Source organism: Trachemys scripta, chromosome 9 (assembly GCF_013100865.1).
Source record: "Trachemys scripta elegans isolate TJP31775 chromosome 9, CAS_Tse_1.0, whole genome shotgun sequence".
NCBI lineage: Eukaryota > Metazoa > Chordata > Testudines > Emydidae > Trachemys > Trachemys scripta.
In genome coordinates, this window is record NC_048306.1 from 28,375,547 (window position 1) to 28,396,610 (window position 21,064).

Here is a 21,064-nt window from a genome sequence, read left to right on the forward strand (position 1 = left end):
TATTTTTTATTTTACACCAAAAGCATTCCCTTATCCCTAGAGGCACTTCGTATTCTAGTCCTATCATAATTGCTAGTTCTTTTCAATCTGCTGGGATACTGCTGCTCATTTAAAATCTTATATAAATTCCACTCTAAATGGAATGTCAATTGTTTTGTAAAGCTGCTCTTGCTGATGATCAATAAAAAAAAACAAAAACAAAAACAAAAAAACCCTCACCTGAGGGCTTTTATCTATATATAGACTGGTGAAAGAGCAAGAGTACATCCTAAGAGGCCATTCATTATTTAATATGTGAAATATATTTCTGGCTACCTCATGCAATTTTAAAAGGTTTTTTATCTATGCTATTTTTGCTTCTGAAACAAGATAACGGAGAGACTGTACATTTCTTACCCGCACTATTTCACAGTCAACATTTAATTCTGCAGCAACAGCTTCAATTTTTTCTCTGCAGACTGAGCCCAGGCTGGTCATGCCATTGTCCCAGTATTTCTTGAGAGTGGCTAAATCTCGGTCACTAAACTGCGTGCGGTCCTGTAGCTGTAAGACAAGAAGTTATGATTATAACAAGATATAAAAAAAGGCTTTCAGGTGATACTGCCTTGTTCACAAACTAAGTACTTTGGAATTACAAAACCAAAAATCACTTCATGGCCTTCCATTTCCTTAGCTTTTCTGTTCTTTAAATTCTCGCATATTGGTTTCCCTGAAGATGTCAATTTTTCAATCTATTAGATTGGCACAGAGTTCTCTGGGATCCACCTCTGTCGGTGGTTTTAGAACCAATGGAAGTTTTAAATGTCTTAGCATTGTTTAATTCCACCTTATTTGATTTGCTTTATTTCACTTTTATAAGGTTTCATGAGTAATCATGGGGTATTTTTTGCTTCAGCTGTTTACTTTCTCTTCACCCCATTATGCGTATTATTCCTTGGAGGCGGAGAAAGTTGGCTTTTTTTTTTTTTGCCAGAACCCTTTTATCTTACTGAAACCTACAATACATGCATAATTCAAAGGATTCCAAGTCCCCTAAAGGGAATCCTTTTATGTTTATATGGTAGCTCTGGAGTTTAAATTGTTTTCACTATTTTATTTATGATTTACCAAATGTTGTGTTTTGATAAAACTGCACATGATAGATATAAACAAGGACACTGGAAAATGCTTTCGAGGTTACCTGCCATATCCTGGATTTGTATGGTTGTGTATTGAAAATGTACGTATGTTGTACTGCACTGCAAGTAAAACCATTAGCTCCAGTAACACTTGTTAGTCCAACTATCTTAATCATTGTTTCCACTTCCTCACGCCAACAAATAGATTTGCCACCTCTTGCTGCGAAGAATCCATAGAGACAGCTACTTTTGAAGTCTTCATAAAGAGATAGCAGAAACACATCTGCAGATGCTTAGTTACTTATTATTTACATCAATTACTGGAATTATATATTTGAAACCAAGATTTCTATGTCAGAGAGAAGAGAATTTTCAAATAAAAAGCTATTAAAACATTAATTTTAAAATGAGTCATCAAAATTAATGGAACCAAAATTATCACTAAGATTTTTGATAGAATCCAATATGGTTATCTGCCTCTTTAGTTATAAGTCTCTGCTGTTTTCTCCCTTTTCAAATAAATGCTTAACGAGTCATTAAAAGAACTTCAGCGCTAAATTAATATAAAATAGGTGTGTCAAAATAGAGTCTGTTTTCTAGAAAAATAATGTCCTGTTTAGAGTGATTATGTAATTCAGCATATTATATTCACTACCAAAAAATACTCCAAATACTACCTTGCTATGTACAGTTTCATCCATCTAGGTACAGTCAATTCAGAACCTTTCTTCACTGTCTACCATTCAGAAGTGAAAGGGAAGAGGAAAGCCAACTTCCTAACGGACTCTGTTCTGAGACTGAGGGCTCTGCAAATATCTGAACTGTTCCATTTTTTCCCTATGGACTTAATTTGAGCAAAATGACAGAGTAGATACCTCCAAGCCCATTGATCAAATACCTACTAAGATGGGGTGTTTTGGGCTTCTACAAATGACTGGAGGTGTTCTGCCTCATTCTCATTCTGCCTGCCTGGAACTGTGGGAGGATAAGGGGCAGCCCAGTGACTGAAGGAAGGGAAGGAACTGCTGAAGGTAAGAGGAGGTGCATGATGGAAGACATTTAAGAACGTTTCAGGAAAAACATGGGGACATATAGACAGCTCATAGCTCAGCGGTTGTCAAACTTTTGTATTGGTGACCTTTTCTCACACAGCAAGTCTCTGAGCGCTGTCTCTGAGTAATCCCCCACCCCCCCATAAATTAAAAACACATTTTTTATATTTAATATTATAAATGCTGGAGGTGAAGCAGGTTTGGGGGTGGAGGCTGACAGATCACAACCCCCCCAAGTAATAACCACATGACCCTGTTTCATCAAACCTATGTATTTATTAACATTATACATTTTTTAACAATTACTGTAATATACAAACAAAAAATACATCTAGGTTTAAAGAACTGACCTACTTCAATGATTTTTGATAAGGGGTGCGAGAACATATTTTGAGAACCAAAGGGATGCAGGCTGCTGACCCCCAGCTTGAGAACCCCAGTCATAGCTAGTTCAACTTCTACGCTGATTTTTTTTAAAAACCTTGATGGTAAAGTAGTACTGCATCTGCTCCTGGGGATACCATAAGAACCATTGCTGCAGCTACTTGCCACTCAGGCAGTTCTACATGGTCTTTGCCTGAGAGTTGGCCAACAGCAGAGGAGAGGGAACCAGGATTTGTGGATTGTCTTCTAAGTGATTGGGCCCTCTGGCTGCTGGAGAAAAATCCCTGGGAGCAAACCATGCAGCTGTCTTTCAATGTGAGGATTCAGTTCATGGTCATGAACTGATACCACGTCACTTTCTCTCCTATACTGTTGTTACTTGGGAGTAGAGAAGAGGGAAGCCACTACTGTATCTCAAAGAGGAGGGAGGAGGCAAAGGAAAACCTCCAGGAGTTAAATTAACCAATGCCAAGCTGTAGCAAGGCTCAAAGTCCATTTTAGATATCTGGTTCCCAATGTTACACAATATTCTAGGAAGACAGTTCTCTTGCTGCAAGGAAACAGAGCAATATGGCAGCTTTTTCAAGGTGAAGGTGCTAAAACACAACCACTGCAAGACACGTCAGGTTCTGTCGCTAAAATTAAACCACCTAACAGTATATATCTACAACCTTATGCCAGCATTCTATTACCCATAAGAACATAAGAATGGCTCTACTGGGTCAGACCAAAGGTCCATCTAGCCCTGTGGCCAATGCCAGGTGCCCCAGAGGGAATGAACAGAACAGGTAATCATCAAGTGATCCATCCCCTGTCACCCATTCCCAGCTTCTGGCAAACAGAGGCTAGGACACCATTCCTGCCCATCCTGGCTAATAACCATTGATGGACCTATCCTCAATACATTTATCTAGTTCTTTTTTGAACCCTATTATAGTCTTGGCCTTCACAACATCCTCTGGCAAGGAGTTCCACAGGTTGACCACCAACACAACACATAGCTAGACCAAACATCCACTACTAACAGTGTTAGCGGTGGTTAATTTTGCAATGAGGTGTGTGGAGTGGAGAATTGGAGGCAGAGTTAAACTTGCAGTGTACAGTAAATTGTGAGAACAGTAGGATCATTCCGGGGGGAGGGAGAAGAGAGAAAGTATAGAGGGTAAGTTCTGTTAAGTAACCTAACTTTTCATTTCCTCGCTTTTGTGGGTTTGAGCCAGGTAGGTTATGTGTATAGCAACCCTAACTACTTAGAATGGTGTTTTGTGTTTTAAAATATGAAGGAATTAAGTAGGGAGTGTTAACTCTCTTTCCCTGGATAACTTGTGACAGACATTGATAGTGTGCTTTCCCTCTGACAAATTAAGAAACACTGAAGTAGCAATTCAGCCCAAGTACCGAATCTTGTTTTAATTTTTTTACATTAATAAACAGAATATTTTAAAGTGATGAATGTATCTGTGGCACTGACATTTCCCACAGCACATTTTTAAAAAAAAAGCCCTGCTGTTGTGACCATAACAGTAGAGATGGGCAAGCCAAACAAGACTCCAGTCTGCCTTGAGCAGAGTGCTTGGCTGTGTGTCAATGAAAGAGGAATAGTAAAGACAGACAAGTGAGAGAGAACATTTTGGCATTACTTCCTGGGGGCCACAATGACCTCACACTTGTCTATTGCCTGTCCTTCAGTGCTTATACTTATACAATGCCATCTCCTTTTGCCCTACCCATATGTACAGTGACCCTTTCTAGCTAGATAAGCACTCTGCACGATGTGTTAGCAATCTCCTAGAATTGTTTTTATAGAATTTTTATTAGAGAAATCAAATTAGTGTAGTTTGCTCCCTGTCACTGTTAAGCACCACAGACAACAGAAACAAAGTAGCTAGTGGGCCGCTGCATGTAGGGGGTGGGGAAAAAGTCTGAACGGACTTGATCAAAGAAAATATGTCTTAAAGTAAAACTGTGGGAAATGTCCTTTGGCAACATCCCTACAGAAACCTTGTTTTTCCCCACTTACTGCTGCCATGCAGAAGAAAATTTAAGACAGTTTTAGTTTTACCTCCTTGTCAGAAAAAAACTCTAGTCTTTAAGATGCCACTAGCCATATAACATTTTGCTTCATTTACATGTCAAATCAGGTATTTTAAATTGCTACTGTACATCTCCTTCAAGAGCAAGTATAAGGAAAAGCATGCTGATATTGCTTCTAGGCAGAAGTAGGGGGGAAAAGTTTCTTCACCTGACAACCAAAATAGGAGATAAAAATCACTCTAAGGATTCCAGATAGCACAGGCAAATCTGAGGGTGGAGGGAAAGAAATATATTTAAACACAAGACAGTACTCAGATAGAAAATGGTTCTTACTAGGAAAGTTTTACATCACAATGGAAATACACATGTTTCTCTCAAAACCTTGAAAGGGGAAGCCTCATCACAAGACCCTAGAACCCCAATTCTAGCAAGACCTTTGCATCTGCAAGCCATCTCTTGCTTCTCTTCTGCTTTAACTTCTGTTTCCTCCTCCTACATCTCTGTCACTTTTTGGTCCAAGTCTTTCCTTTATACTTCCAGGTATCAAATGATGGCTAAATATTTACCCCCAGTAATTAAATTTATCAATTTTGTTATCCATATTCTGAAAAGCAGATTGTGAGACAGTTTTCTGGTGAAAAGCTTCAAAATTAGCTTCAAAAAAGCAGTCCTAGTGAGCAAACTGAGTCAACAACTCTGCCAGATTCTGCGTTATATGCTGCTTATACCAGGGGTTCTCAACCTTTTTCTTTCGGAGGCCCACTCAACATGCTATAAAAACTCCATAGTCCACCTGTGCCACAACAACTGTTTTTCTGCATATAAAAGCCAGGGCCAGCGTTAGGGGGTAGCAAACAGAGCAGTTGCTTGGGGCCTCACACCACAGGGCACCCCCACAAAGCTATATTGCTCAGGCTTTGGTTTCCACCCCGAGTGATGAGGTTCAGCGCCCTGGGCTTCAGACCCATGCGGCGGGGCATCAGCTTTCTGCCCTGGGCCCCAGTGAGTCTACCACTGGCCCTATTTGGCAAACCCCCTGAAACCTGCTCATGCCCCTCCCCCAGGGGGCCCCGGACCCCAGGTTGAGAACCACTGGCTTATACAATGGCCTTGTGTGTGTAAAGGCAACATTTTTTGTAAGAAATGATCCAGTTTGCATATTATGGGTACTGCTGGCATTCAGCCAAGTGTCACAGAATACTCACAACAGGTCTAAAAGTTTTGGTGCAAAACTAATACCTAAAGTTGGTAAGAGCCATTAAATTTCAATGGCACTTTCCTACCATGTTACTGTCTTTTGAGCACTGGCTCTGACTTCCCAACTTTTAAACATTTGTTGAAGATGTTTCAGAGCAAATGTACCAAAGCTATACAGGATTAGTATAACTTCATTTTAAATACGCAAGTCATTAAATAAAATCAATATTAAATAATTAGAATTTTTAAATATCAGTGTAATTACTTCTGGATATTATATGTTGTAGCTTCCATAAAAGGAGATGCTTACACCTAAAAAATACCATTTACCCAAGTTGGTTTCTTTAAAGTAGGCTGAATTTGCATTTATTGCCTCTGAAATTCACGGTAATAAACTGTATTAAAAACCTCCACCTCACTAAAGTATTCATTTCTTTCTTTTACCCAAAACGTACATATGATAATTCAGAATTACCTTCCTATTCTTTAAAGATACAATCTACTTCATTCTGATCAAACCTATATCCTGAGAAATGAAAGACTCAATTGAACAATTTTATGAAGTTTCTATTAGGAATCTATCATTCATTAATTTTGTCTCATTGTATTTGCCATAATAACAAGATGGCTTTTATAGAAGTTATGTCTTCTTTCATGAAAATCTGAAATTTGATCAGTAGCAGAGGCAAGACTTGATTTAATATAAATTAATGAAATTGCTTAAAAACAAATACCCTCTCTGCCCCTCATAAACTCTATCACTGAGACTTTGGAGGGGAAAAACAAATACTGTATTTTCTGGCGTATAAGACTACTTTTTAACCCAGGAAAATCTTCTCAAAAGTCGGGGGTCGTCTTATACGCCGGGTGTCGTCTTATAGGGCGGGTGCTGAAACTTCCGAGCCGGACTGGAGAATCTGCGGTCGCCGCATATGGTGGGGGGAGCTCAAAAACGGCCGCGGCCGCATCCCCGCCCGATGACGAGGTGAGGGGGCGCCTCACCGGGAAGGTGTAAGTGAAGGGCGGAGCAAGCTGCAGGCGTCCGGGATGCCCAGGGTACGGAAAAAAGAGAGAGCGGCGCTGTGCCCAGAAAAACACGCCTCTTTCACTCGTCTGGCCCGCCCTTGTATCCTATTACCGTACCTCCTTCTCTGCCTCTCAGATCTCGCTCCTGAGGACTGCAGTGAAGCGGTGCAGGCGCGCATGTGCGAGATCGGAGAGGCAGAGAAGGAGGTAATAGGATACAAGGGCGGGCCAGACGGGTGAAAGAGGCGTATTTGCGCTACCGCTCTGATAGTCTTGGAGACAGGGAGGGCTGGGCAGGCAGGGAGGGCTGACCAATCCAAGCAGGCTTTGTATACAACAACCAGCCAATCACCGGTAAGGTACATCGCTTGCCGTGACTGGCTGGTTGTTGTATACTGGGTACCACATACAGTACAGCACCAGTATCTGTACCTGTTCATACAGTATAGCACCAGTATATACAGTACAGTATACAAATGTCCAACAGTCAAAACCCCATCATGGCTCCACCAGCAAGAAGAAAGAAATATGAAGCCAGTTTCAAACTTAAAGTTGTAAACTTTGCCATGGAACATAATAACTGCGCTGCTGCAAGACAATATGGAGTAACAGAAAAGATGGTTCGGGACTGGAAAGCAAATGAAAAAGCATTAAAGAGTATGCCAAGGGGTAAGTGTGCATTAAGAAGAGGCACTCCACATTGGCCAGAACTCGAAAAACATGTAGCAGACATGGTGAATGAGCATCGCCAAAACGGTTATGTAGTGACACGAAATAAAACACATTTGTTTGCACTTCAGTGGGCCAAATCTAACCCAGATCACAGCAACAGATTTAAGGCCACTGTATCCTGGTGTACTAGATTCATGGGAAGGCATAATATGGTACTGAGGCAAAAGATGAAAATTGCCCCAAAATTACCTGCAGATCTTGATAGCAAAGTAAATAGTTTCCATCGATACGTAATACAACAGCGCACTAAACATGGCTATGCGTTAGGTAGTATTGGAAATATGGATGAAACTCCAATGAATTTTGATATGGTTGGAAATAAAACTGTCCATCAAAAAGGTGAAAAAACAATTTTAATTAAAACAACAGGACATGAGAAGTCCAGTTTTACAGTGGTACTAGGATGCACAGCTGATGGCGCCAAACTGAGACCAATGATTATTTTTAAAAGAAAAACAATGCTGAAATTCAAGTTCCCTGTTGGTTGTTTTGTACATGTGAATGAAAAAGGCTGGATGGATGAAGAAGGGGTAAAGCTATGGCTTGATAATGTATGGAGCAGGCGATCAGGTGGACTTATTCAAAAATGTAGTCTACTGGTGTGGGATATGTTCAGGGCTCATTTAACTCCCAGCACCAAGCAAATGCTTGCAAGACTAAACACAGATGCGGCAGTTATTCCTGCAGGATTGACATCGTTGGTACAGCCACTGGATGTGTGCCTAAACAAGCCATTTAAAGATCGCATTCAAGAACAGTGGAATGAATGGATGGTTAGCAGCGAAAAGTCATTCACAAAAGGAGGAAACATGCGTGCTCCACAGTTGGATGTTTTGTGCAAGTTTGTCATAAAAGCCTGGAATGATATTGATGCAGAAACAGTAATCAAGTATTTCAAGAAGTGTGGCATATCAAATTCATTAGATGGTATGGAGGACGACTACTTGTGGCAAGATGAAGAGGAAGCCGAAGCTGAGACCACACCATCTGATACGGAATTCGATCCATACGATGACTGCCTTACAAATGTATCACAAGATTTCATTGATGTACTTATGATATCAGATGACGAACAGGAGGATTTTGAAGGCTTTTAAAGGGAAACTGTCAGGCCAGCAAAACCTGTAAAAATACCGTAGCTTGCAGTTATGATGGGCGTTGCTAACTCGCCAGGGACTTGCCCGGCACTTGCTCTCTCTCTCTTGTTTGTTATCTTCCTCCTATCATCATCAGTTCCAGTTTGGTTGACAGCTTAGAAAACAAACAGCATGGCAGCTCCCATGGGTTTATTGTCTTATCCTTCCTTTCAGCTTTAGAGTGAATTAGGAAAAGTTTAATCCACTTCCACTGTTTTATGTTTACATGTTTGATGACAAACAGCCTTATGTTTATAAGTGACAGTTTTCCTGCTAAGTACCTGCATGTCATAAGCATTTGAATTAAAATTACCATATTGAAATCAAATCTGATGTTTTTTTAATTTTTTTTTGGTGTGCGTTGGAAGAGGGGTAGTCTTATACGGCGAGTATATCCCAAACTCTATATTTTAACTGGAAAAGTTGGGGGTCGTCTTATACGCCCAGTCGTCTTATACGCCGGAAAATACGGTACTTTAATAAAACATTTTATTAGTGCATGCAGATTATCAATCTCAAAATCTACTAAAATAGTCTTATTTCAATGTACTTTTTTACTCATTTCAGACAACCGAATAATACAATGTATCTGTGTTTTTATCCATTATTTCTTCTTGATTTTAGGACACATACCCCTACATGTTCTCATGTTGTATCTTTAAATACTCCATAAATTATATTTAACCATAGTAACAGAAGTTACTGCCTGTTTCTTTATAAAAGGGATAGCTCAACTTCTGGCCATATGTATTACTCAAACCTATAAAATTCAATTTTTACTTTCTTTCATTCCAGAAGTTAGAATGCCCTCCCTTTTTAAACACAGGAGACATACTGACCCATTAGCGCTATGCCAGATTAGCTGCATTATTACACATTCACAAAAACCTAACAGCCTTGTTCCAAGTGTTTGGATTTAAAATCTACATCCTTTATAGGATTCCTGTAATGGATAGCTATATCTGGAGAACAGATCTATAATTCTGTACTACACTCAGAGGTGAAAGTAAGCCGGTATGCCCCGGTACGGCATACCAGCAAGAGCCGGTTTGCCGTAGCAGGGGCTGGAACCCCAGACCCTTTAAATTGCCACCAGAGCCCCACTGCTGGAGCCCTGGGGTAGGGCTGCGGGGCTCTGGGGACTATTTAAAAAGTCTGGGGCTCCCGCTGCTTCTACCGCCTCAGCCCTTTAAATAGCCGCTGGAGCCCCACCGCCACTACTCCAGGGTTCCGGCGGCTATTTAAAGGGCCGGAGCGGTAGAAGCAGTGGGAGCCCCGAGCCCTTTAAATAGCCCCCGGAGCCCAGGAGTAGCGGGGGGCTCCAGGGGCTATTTAAAGGGCCTGGGGCTACAGCTGCCTCTGCCGCCCTGGTCCTTTAAATAGCCGCTGGAGCCCTGCCGCTTTCCCGGCTATTTACAGGGCAGGGGCGGTAGAAGCAGGGGAGCTCTGGACCCTTTAAATAGCCCCCGGAGAGCCGGGCTGCTGCTGCTCCCCGGGGGGGGGGGAGGGGGGAATTGACTTACCTTACAGGGTGGGATGGGGCTGGCTCTGACTCCCTCAGCCATGCCCCTTCCACCCTAGGCCCCGCCCCTTCCGGACTTACTTTCACCCCTGACTACACTTCTCCCTCAGAAGCCATCATACACTCCAGTCCCCATTAATAGGTAAATTAGTGGGGACACTCCACCCGACCCTCACTATGAAAGTGTGGGTGTGGGAGTGCATTTTATTTTTAGAAATGGAGTTACTGGTTAACAACCACCACAAACAACTTCAGCGTGTGGGGGAGGAGATTGTCCACTTAGAATCCACACATACCTAGGGGAGCACATTGGACTAAGCGGCTACTAGGTCTTGACTCTCCCTAGAGTTACATAAAACCTAAAACCTTATAGAACCTATAAAGTGGCAGTTGAGCAGCCTCTGATGAGATTGGAACCTGATAGGTGGGAGAGGCATGCAAGAAGTCTGGAGACAGCCTGGAACAATAGGTCAAAAATAGTTGTGAACTGCCTATCTTCATTTAAGAGTGTTGATATACTGCCAACTATTTCACTGATGATTTTAGAACGGGGTGGGCAAACTATGGCTTGTGGGCCACATCCGGCCCATCAGACCTTTTAATCCGGCCCTCGAGCTCCCGCTGGGGAGCAGAGTTGCAAGCTTTCCCCACTCTGGTGCTCCTGCACCCCAAACACCCTTGTCCCCACCCCAATCTGCACCCCCAGCCGGAACCCTCATCCTCCCTGTGCGCCCCAATCCCCTGCCCCAGCTGTCCCTCTATACAATTTCCATACCAAGATGTGGCCCTCAGGCCAAAAAGTTTGCCCACCCCTGTTTTAGGATAAGCATTCAACCAGGATACTCATCTCCTAGTCTCAGGGCTGGTCTATACACAGTTTTTGCACTGATTTGGCTATACTGGCTTAAAAACCAAGCCAATGCAGTTATATCAATATAAAAGTGTTATCTAGCCCTAACAATAAACACTTTTATATTTATAGAACTGCATCCATACTAGGTCATTACACCAATGTAACTGTATAAATATTTAATCCAACATAGTTAAATTAGTGCAAAAAAAAAAAAAAAAAAAAAAAAAAGGTATTGTCTATAAACAAACTGCCTCCCGGGGTTCTTGAAGGCTATAATTGCCAATTGCCCCGCTACAGAGTTTCCAAACCCATCAACTTCCACCCCCATCTGCCAACCCTATAACTATAATTCAGTTATGTGTTTTCAATACACAAATTTGCAAGATACTGAATGCTGAAAGTTCAAGGTCAAAGTAAAATAAATACTAAAAAAAGTAGGTTGGGGAAATAATGAGGGACTCTATAGAGATGTATAGGAATCTTCGAGGAGGAAAGAAGAGTTAATAAGTGATCCAAAGATTACAGCAAAGAACCATAAACCCGGAGAATCCTAACAGTAATTCAAAATATATATCAACCATTGTGACATTCTATTCAGGTTCATACATGGCACTCATTGCTGTGCAAACATAAAAGCCTTCTCCTACTGTTATTCTTCAAGGTGTTTTGCATGTGTCCATTACATTAAGTGTGTGTACATCCCATGTACCTGTGCCAGAGGGTTTCCCTGTGCCAGAGGGTTGCAATACGCAAAGGGGCAGCCATGCCTTCACCCTGGTGTTCCTCATTCACCAAGTTGAGACTATTAAGGGGCAGAGCTGCCCTGTGTGTCCTCCAGTTCCTTCGTACCGGACTTTTAGATGATAGACTCCGCTGTATTGCAGAAGGAGGGTGGGTCAGGTAACGGACACATGCAACACACCTCAAGGGTGACCGGTACACCAAGATGAGTAAAAAACGGTTACTCACCTTTGTAACTGTTGTTCTTCGAGATGTGTTGCTCATATCCATTCCAATTAGGTGTGCGCGCGCCGCGTGCACGATCATCGGAGAAATTTTCTACCTTAGCAACACCCGGTGGGTCAACTGTGGAGCCCCCTGGAGTTGCGCCTTCCTGGCGCTGGATATATACCCCAGCTGATCCAGCGCCCCCTCAGTTCCTTCTTGCCGGCTACTCCGACAGTGGGGAAGGGGACAGGTTTAGAATGGATATGAACAACACATCTCGAAGAACAACACTAAAATATTCATTCCTGGCAGAAGAGCTCGGGCGAGTGTGGAGACTGCCCCGATAAACTCTATTCTCTGGGTCGGCTCCAGAGTGGACTTCTCTTTGTTGAGTAAAATGCCTAAGTCGTGGAATGTTTGTAGTATTATCTGGACGTGCGCCCGAACTTGCTCCCTGGTGCGGCCGCAGACCAGCCAGTCGTCTGTATCTTTTGTCGCCGAAGGTATGCTGCCATGACAGCCATACATTTGGTGAACACTCTCAGAGCCGCGGACAGTCCAAAGGGAAGGACGGCAAATTGGTAGCGTACCTTGTTTACTACAAAACGAAGGAAGCACCTGTGGGGGGGTAGATCGCTATATGAACATATGCGTCCTTCATGTCGAGGGCGGCGTACCAGTCCCCAGGATCCAGGGAAGGGATGATGGTCCCCAAGGAGACCATGCGGAACTTCAACTTTACTATGAATTTGTTGAGTCCGCGTAAGTCTAAAATGGGTCGCAGACCCCCTTTTGCTTTGGGGATCAGGAAGTAGCGGGAGTAAAACCCTTTGCCCCTTAACTCTGGGGGAACCTCCTCTATGGTCCCCATAGAGAGGAGCCCCAAAACCTCCTGTATAAGGAGATGCTCGTGAGAAGGGTCCCTGAAGAGGGACGGGGAGAGGGGGTGAGAGGGGGGGAATGAAGAAAACTGGAGGGCGTATCCCCTCTCCACCGTGCGAAGGACCCAACAGTCCGAAGTTATAAGGGACCAAGCACAGTGGAAACGGGAAAGGCAATCCCGAAATAAAGGAGATGGATCCTGGGTAGTGGCTGGTGCGCCGTCCTCGGGCGCAGCTTCAAAAGTTTTGCCTAGGTCCTGAAGGTGGCCTATGGGGGCCCTGGTTCTGACCGGGTTGGGGTCCGGTCGGCCTCAGTCTACCACCTCGTCCCCGCCTTCTGGGGAAGTCCTGTCTCGGACGAGGAGGAAGAGGGTAGAACCTTTGTGGCTGTGGCCTAAAGGGCCTGCGTTGAGGTCCTGGGACATGCATCCCCAGGGAGTGCATGGTGGTTCTCGAGTTTTTGAGGCTCTGTAACCTAGAGTCCGTCTTGTCCGAGAACAAGCCTTGGCCCTCGAACGGCAGATCCTGCAGGGTCTGCTGCAGTTCTGGTGGTAACCCCGAAACCTGGAGCAAGGAGACACGTCGCATGGCTATCCCAGACGCTAGAGTCCTGGCGGCCGAGTCCGCAATGTCGAGGGAGGCCTGTAAGGAGGTTCTAGACACCTTTTTGCCCTCCTCCACCAGGGCCCCGAACTCCTCCCTCGAGTCCTGGAGGACCAACTCTAAATTTACCCATGGAATTCCATGAGTTATAATTGTACTGACTTAAGAGCACCTGTTGGTTTGCGGCCCTGAGCTGCAGACCCCCCCGCCGAATAAACCTTGCGTCCAAACAAATCAAAGTGCTTAGCATCCTTTGATTTGGGCGCTGCCGCCTGCTGGCCATGGCGCTCTCTGGAGTTCACTGATGAGACTACCAGTGAACATGGTGGGGGATGTGTGTAGAGGTACTCATAGTTTTTAGAGGGAACAAAGTACTTCATCTCTACCCCTCTGGCAGTTGGAGGGATGGAGGCCGGGGTTTGCCATAGGGCCGTAGCATTAGCCTGAATTGTTCGGATAATGGGCAACGCCACCCGGGTTGGGGCATCAGATGAAAGGATGCTCACCACCGGGTCCTCCACCTCCACTATCTCCTCGGCCTGTAGGTCCATATTTTGTGCCACCCTACGTAACAAGTCTTGGTGGGCACGAAGATCTATAGGAGGTGGGCCTGAAGGTGTTGTACCTGCCACTGCCTCATCTGGGGAAGAGGAGGAGGACGCCTCAGGGGATAAAGGATCTGTGTGAGGGTCCGGCTCCAAGGGACTGGTTCCTGCGTGGGCGTCGGGGCCGGAGCCTCCATACCCCCTGGGGAGGACGGGAGATGGTGGCCTCAGGAAACCTGGGCTCAGAGTGAGCCGAGCGAGAGGCCGCTAGTGGAGCCCCTTGAGCCTAGTGATATGCCCAAGGGGTCCAGAAAGACCAATGCGTAGGATCTTGTCGAAGGTTTTCTGCCCCCTCCTGCCAATGACCCAAGTCGTCTGCGCCTTGACCCTGAGCAGGGTACGCTGAATGGGGAGGCCCTTCAGAAGAGTGAGACGCCGATCTCGAGGGCCAGGGCGGTGCCGAGCGTGGGTGTAGGGAATCGTCCTGGTACGGTGCCGAGCGGTGCCGATCCATCGGCGAGCGGTCTCTGTCTGGTGCCGGTGAACAATACCGGGATCGAGAACGGTGCCGATATGCATGTCGGTACTGGGATCTGGATCTGGACGACGAAGACCGTCTGTAACCTCGGTGCCGGGAGCGGCCCCGGGAATGGGAGCGGCGCTCATACCGGTGCCGAGAGCTGCGCCTTGACTCCGACCGGTACTGATGCTCGGGTCAGTGCCGAGAAGAAGACCAGTGCCGGGAGGCAGATCTGTGCCACGAGTACGACCGGCGCCGAGATGGAGATCGGTGCCGGGAGTGCGAGCGGCGTCGAGACGTGCTCCGAGACCGGGAGCGGTGCCGTGAGTCCACACCCGGAGATGGCCGTATCAGGGTAGGCTTGCCCCTGGACTATACCGTACGAAGGGCATGCGGTGCCGCGGGTTGAGAAGGCGCCAGCTCCGTGAGGGCGATGAGGTCTCTCGCCGTGGCAAACGTCTCCGGTGTAGAAGGGAGACAGGGCTCCACCACCTGACGAGGCGGTGAGCCAGTCCGCACCAGACTCAACGGCTTTACACTTGGCGCCGGAGTCAACGATGCTGATGATACTTGCATCCTCTGGCGTTCGGAAGCCGGGTGCGGCTCTACTACCGGTGCGGGGGGAGCCGGTGCCTGTTGGACGGCAGCATCCTGAGTCTTACGGAGCCTTTTATGTCCCAGAGACAGGGACCGGCGCCGAGGGGCTTGCGGCGGACGTGGTGCCGAGGGAGGACGGTGCCATGGCGCCTTTTCTGTGTCTGCCCGCGGTGCAGTACCGGAAGGTGCCGCTGGGGCACTATGCACCGAGGCACTCGGTGCCGGAACCTGGCGCGCTGAAGGAGGGTCCGGGCTAAGTGCCGCTTCCATGAGGAGCTGCTTAAGCCTGAAGTCCCGCTCCTTTTTCATCCTTGGCCTGAAAGCCTTGCAAATCTTGCACTTGTCCGGTTGGTGAGACTCCCCTAAGCACTTCAGACAAGAGTCATGGGGGTCTCCCGTTGGCATAGGCCTATCACATGTCGTGCATGGCTTAAAGCCGGGAGCTTTGGGCATGAGCCCGGCTGTGCGCCGGGGGGGGTTAAGGGGGGAATAAAGGTCCCCTTAACCCCCGTTAACTACGAAAAACTATTTATAACTATTAACAACAACTACTAATCTAAAAAACACAATTAACAACTATCTACAAGAAGCAACGGGTAAAGCTAGGGAGAGTGGAGAACAGCTATGTCGCGCTCCACAGTTCCAACGACCGTCACGGATGGTAAGAAGGAACTGAGCGGGCGCTGGGTCGGCTGGGGTATATATCCAGTGCCATGAAGGCGCCACTCCAGGGGGCTCCACAGCCGACCCACCGGGTGTTGCTAGGGTAGAAAATTTCTCCGACGATCGTGTATGCGGCGTGCACACACCTAATTGGAATTGATATGAGCAAGCACTCGAAGAAGAACTGTTTTTTCTTCTTCGAGTAACTACATATGTCCATTACACCAGATTACTCCCAAGCAGTTTCTGGGGGAGCTAGGAGTCTTAGTGGAAGACAGAACTCTTTCCTTACATTAGCATCTTCTCTTGATGTGATTGTAATGTCTAGCAAAAGTGTGGACTGAAGACCATGTTGCCGCTCTATACAGACATCCACGACAGCAACATTTCCCACAAATACCATAGAGACTGAGTGTGCAGAGAGCTTTTCAACAAGCATGATGCCCTGGATCTTGTAGCACATAATTCAGCTAGTGATCCACTTCGAAAGTCGTACTGTTACAGGATGCCTTCCTATTCATTCTGAGTAGGAGACAAACAACTGGGAAGAGACACAAAAGGCTTTGTTCTTTTCAGATAAAAAGCTCGTGCTCAGCAAACATCCAGAGTGCAGAGCTTTTGCTCATCTTTTTGAGTATGAGGCCCTGCAAAGAAGATTGGTAAATATATATTGATAGGTTGGGGTGGAATCAGAAACTACTTTGGAGAGAAACTTAGGTTTAGCCTAAACTGTACAGCATTCTTGTAAAAACTATATGGACAGTTACTAGAGCAGGAATCAGCCATCTTTGGCCCGCGGCCCAACAGGGTAAGCACCCTGGCGGGCCACAGGTCAAAAGTTGCTGATCCCTGCACTAGAGCATGTAATTCCCCCATTCTTTTTGCTGAGGCAATGGCTATTAGATAAGCCACCTTTGCAGAAAGGTGTAACAAATGGTAATTAACAGTTCCAAAGGGAGCCCATAAGGGCTAATAACAGTAAGTTCAAATCCCAGTATGGAGTGGGGTCCCTGATAGGAGTGAACAATCTTTCTAGGCCTTTAAGAAACCATTAAGGTGGTCATAAGGTTGGAGAACGCAGTCCCATGACGTGAGGGTGAAACTCCAAAATTGTGATAAGGGTGCACTTTTATATAGAGCTGATCACCAAAACTGACTCTTCAGTGTAAGAAATAATCAAAAATCTTTTGAATGGTAGATTGCACAGGAGACCCAGGGGATATTTATTCTGTAATTAAATGCCCCAGGTCTAGCCCATGTCAGCTGGCTCAGGCTTGCGGCACTCAGGCTGCGGGCTATAAAATTGCAGTGTAGATGTTCAGGCTTGGGCTGTAGCCCAGGCTTTGTGACTCTGCAAGGGGGGGAGGGTCCCAGGGTCCAGCCTGGACCCAAAACATCTACCCCACAATTTTACAGCCCCACAGTCCGAGCCCTGTGAGCCTGAGTCAGCTGATATAGGCCAACCACAGGTGTTCAATTGCAGTGTAGGCATACACACCCAGATAAAGAAATGTTTCTATTTACTAAGGTACGTGGCACTTGTGGATGGTTTCCTACTTTTTAAGTAGGACTAACTAAAACATGCACATTCACTGCAATCTCCACTGAAGGAACAAACAGACAGTATGCTCTGATCGACCACGGATGGTAGGAAGGATCTGAAGGATGAGCAGGACGGCTCCATCCCTTTATAGCCTCGGCTCGCAGCAAAGGAACATCAGTGAGCAGACATGGCCACTACTAGAGAAAACTCTGGCACCATTGCATGAGATGCACACATCCATTGTGTAATGGATATATGCCATCACTCTAATAACTTTGCATACAGAGCATGTGATTGTTCAGTCAAGAATTGGTCAAATAAAAAAAATGTCACTGGAACACTTAAAAGCATTTCTCTTCAGTGAGGGTTATATTCATGCCGCTGTACAGAGATGTAAGGCTGAACATATCACTTACATATCCAGCTAACTCAGCCACATAGGAAAAGTTTTTAAGACCAGAAAGAATGAACAGAGGGATATGTTTTCAGGTAGGATGAGGACAAATCCCACGGGTACACTTTGGCCAAAATTTTCGAACCTGAATGTTTAAAGGTAGGCAATTCAGTCCATAGCTAGGCAAGGCCACAAGTGCTGAGCACCCATAATTCATTAACTCTGTGCCATCCACTCCCAGCCTCCTCTCCTCATAGGAGACTTGTCAGGAATGTGTCAAGGAGGCCCTCTGGCAATCTCCAGCCAGCAGGAGCCCCCTGGGGCCACTGCATCCAAAGCGTGTAACAGCAGTCCTGAGGCTGCTCTTATTGATGCCAAAGGAGGACAGAGGTGGCTTTAATCCATATTTGCTTTCCCACAGGGGGTCCTGAGCTTGAAGATCTGACTATATATGTCATTTCCATTTCTCCTTCTGAAGACTTGTTACAGATGGAAACCTAAAACCATACTGAAAGACTTGTGAATATTCTTTTAGAATGAGTGCAATTTATGCATCATGCCATTCAATTAAAATGCAAGCAAGAAACCAAGTATGTAGGAGTTACTTCAAAATGAACCCTAGTATCTGCCACTGAAAATCCTAGTTTAAAAGCTGATGAAGTGGCTAGTGTTAAAGCTATATATCATAAGAAAAAATTAGTTGTTTAGATGAAACTACATTTCTCACCTCAATTCCGAGGGTTTGTTTTCCATACCAGGTCCTCCACACATGCACATACAAACTTGCCACTTGTGTACACAAATGACAGAAGCATCAGCATATATAATCCACGTATTTAATATCTAACAGTTTTATTTCTTTTCTTCTGTAAATTGCCAATTACTTATATTATTGTTAAAACTCTCAAAGGAAACAGATCTCACAGGAAGCACCAATATAATTTCCTATCTACAGCAACAGGTATGGAAAAAGAATGTGGTTTTGACTCTAGATCAGTTCCTCAGAAGGGCCTGTGGCTACTATTACAGATAGCAGAAAGTTAAATGACATAAGTCTACAAGGAAACTTCACAATAACAACATTTTCTATTTTTGCTTTCCTTCCTCATTTTTTATCAGTAAGAGACTGTTGTTTTTTAAAGGTGATCTACCAAGTATGTGTGTGTGTATACGGGCAAGTATCCTTTTTGTAATTATTTCTTTTAATTTATAATGACATGAAGAGGAACCCATCTGCTACTCGGGGCACCTTTCACAAACAAACAATGCATTAGGATTTTTTGCTTTCTTTTAAATAAATATGTTCTGTCTGAGACACACGAGGAGTGTCAATTCTTCTCTGTCCTTGGAGGTCTCCTCGGAGGACAGATGCGGATTGTAAACTTTTCTTATCCTTTAACTGAAGGGATCGGGTGTTGGATGTTTAATATATTACCTCCCAAGTGTTTCAGATATTTGAATTAAACAGATGTTGCATATAGGCTACTATTTTTCTCGATTGCAAAGTAATTTTTTTTCTTTAGAGATAAACTGAGAGTTTGTCCACACATAGACTTGTTCCTGATTAATCAGGAACAACTCCATGTGGAGACAACCTGTAAGTTAAAGGCTGCCAGAAATACCACTTCAAACAAAGTTCAACTGTACACCCTAAATACCTATCTAATACTGTACAGCCTTCTATTTTTCTCCAATTTCTCTCTACACAACTCTATGTAGAACCCTTCCCTAGATTATTCTGAATCACAACACAAAATTAGATATTTTGTTTTCCTACCACATGTTCCTAAAAATACAAATTATTTTGTCCGTTTCTTGGATCTCATTAAAATACAATTTGCCTTGTGCAAATTGAGAGATTATGTGAAAGATGGGAAACTGCTGTCATTCATTAGACTAGTAAACCTACAACAGTCAAAAATGGTTTACAAAGCATCTTCAATTGCACTGATTCAGGCTATTTAACAACACAAATTAATATCAAGATAGTTAACCAAGATTACTAAACAGCATTCTTGGCACACACATTATTGTATTTCCAGAGCAGATTTACAGTTACTCCATAAGCTAAAAAAATGATGCACATCAGCACATTTTAGTTCCTGTACATGACAAGCTAATCTACAATCTAAGATTTCATTTCATGTAAATTAAAATGAAATGAAGCAAAATAAATACAAACAGAAGTATATTTCAAAGCTTATTTAAAGGATTATCTAAGATTTAGGAGAACAAGAACATTCTAAAATTAGTTTAAAAGTAATGTAAACTGTAGGTAAAAAGTTTCATTTTGAGAGAGCTCACTTGGAGCGGTCTTCATTGCTCTTTCCATTAGCAGGGCTTTTTTTTTTTTTTTTTTTTTTTTTATGAAAACAAAGTCTTATTCTGCATTTCTAAAGAGCTGTGGTGAGCTATTTTTCACTCCACTGGGTTTCCCAGTTGCTCTTTGTGACATCAGTCTGTCACTAGAGTTATTCTACCATTGAAAATATACTGCATTCTGACTTAGAGGAAGGACTGCTAATAGCGACTTTAAAATATCTTACATATTTACATTGTTTCTGAAACTGACTGCTGTAAATTATGCAAACTGCTGTAAAACAAATTAGCTTCTCTGTACGGAGCAGTAATGAAAGCCAAAGAAGGGACATGCAGACAAGTTAAACCTACAGTATAAAAGAACCCCTCAACTTTCTACCCCTGATGAAGTAGCCTATCAGAAGACAGAGATCTTGCCATGGACCCCAAACCCCACTTTTTATATATATATATATAAAATATGAGTATTTTGATTAGATGGGAAGTGAATGCCAGAGCCAAGCACCTCACCACCAACCTTGCGATGCTTAACTCTAGGGACTGTGACTCCAATCTTCACAGTGGTACAGGAGGAAAACAATGGTTTCTGAGGCCATTACACAAAACTAATCCACCCTGACATTGTATTTATGGAACACGACTATTCTCCAGGAAAATAATGCCAGAAAATATGAGCACATTCCAGCAGTAGGAAATCAGGAGACGAACTACTTCAGTTTTGGTTTCATTCAGAGAATTATTTTTTAAAAATATGTACATACACGTGCACACATGCAGTCAGCATCAGCTCAGGAGACCGAGGACTTCTCTACACTACAGTGTTAGCTAGAAATATAACTTGAGTGCTGCCCCTAATCAGATTCCCGCTCATGCACAAAAATCTCCACCTCAAGCGCTGCCTGGCCCATCAGAGAGTATATGAATTGTTAATCATGCCTATTATGGTAGTGCCAACCAACCATGAACGGGGCCCCATTGTTGTAGGCACTGTACAAAA

At 44.2% G+C, this 21,064-nt stretch overlaps 1 protein-coding gene across 4 annotated transcripts in view; it reads right to left on the reverse strand.

Moving 5' to 3' along the window:
* HDX (highly divergent homeobox) overlaps window positions 1–21,064 on the reverse strand; it is a 96,176-nt gene that overhangs the window by 37,380 nt on the left and 37,732 nt on the right. For all 4 annotated transcript variants that reach the window (XM_034780961.1, XM_034780959.1, XM_034780960.1 and 1 more), the window contains one exon: window positions 397–543. In XM_034780961.1, the coding sequence (XP_034636852.1) occupies window positions 397–543 (147 nt within the window). The remainder of the gene's footprint in view (window positions 1–396; window positions 544–21,064) is intronic.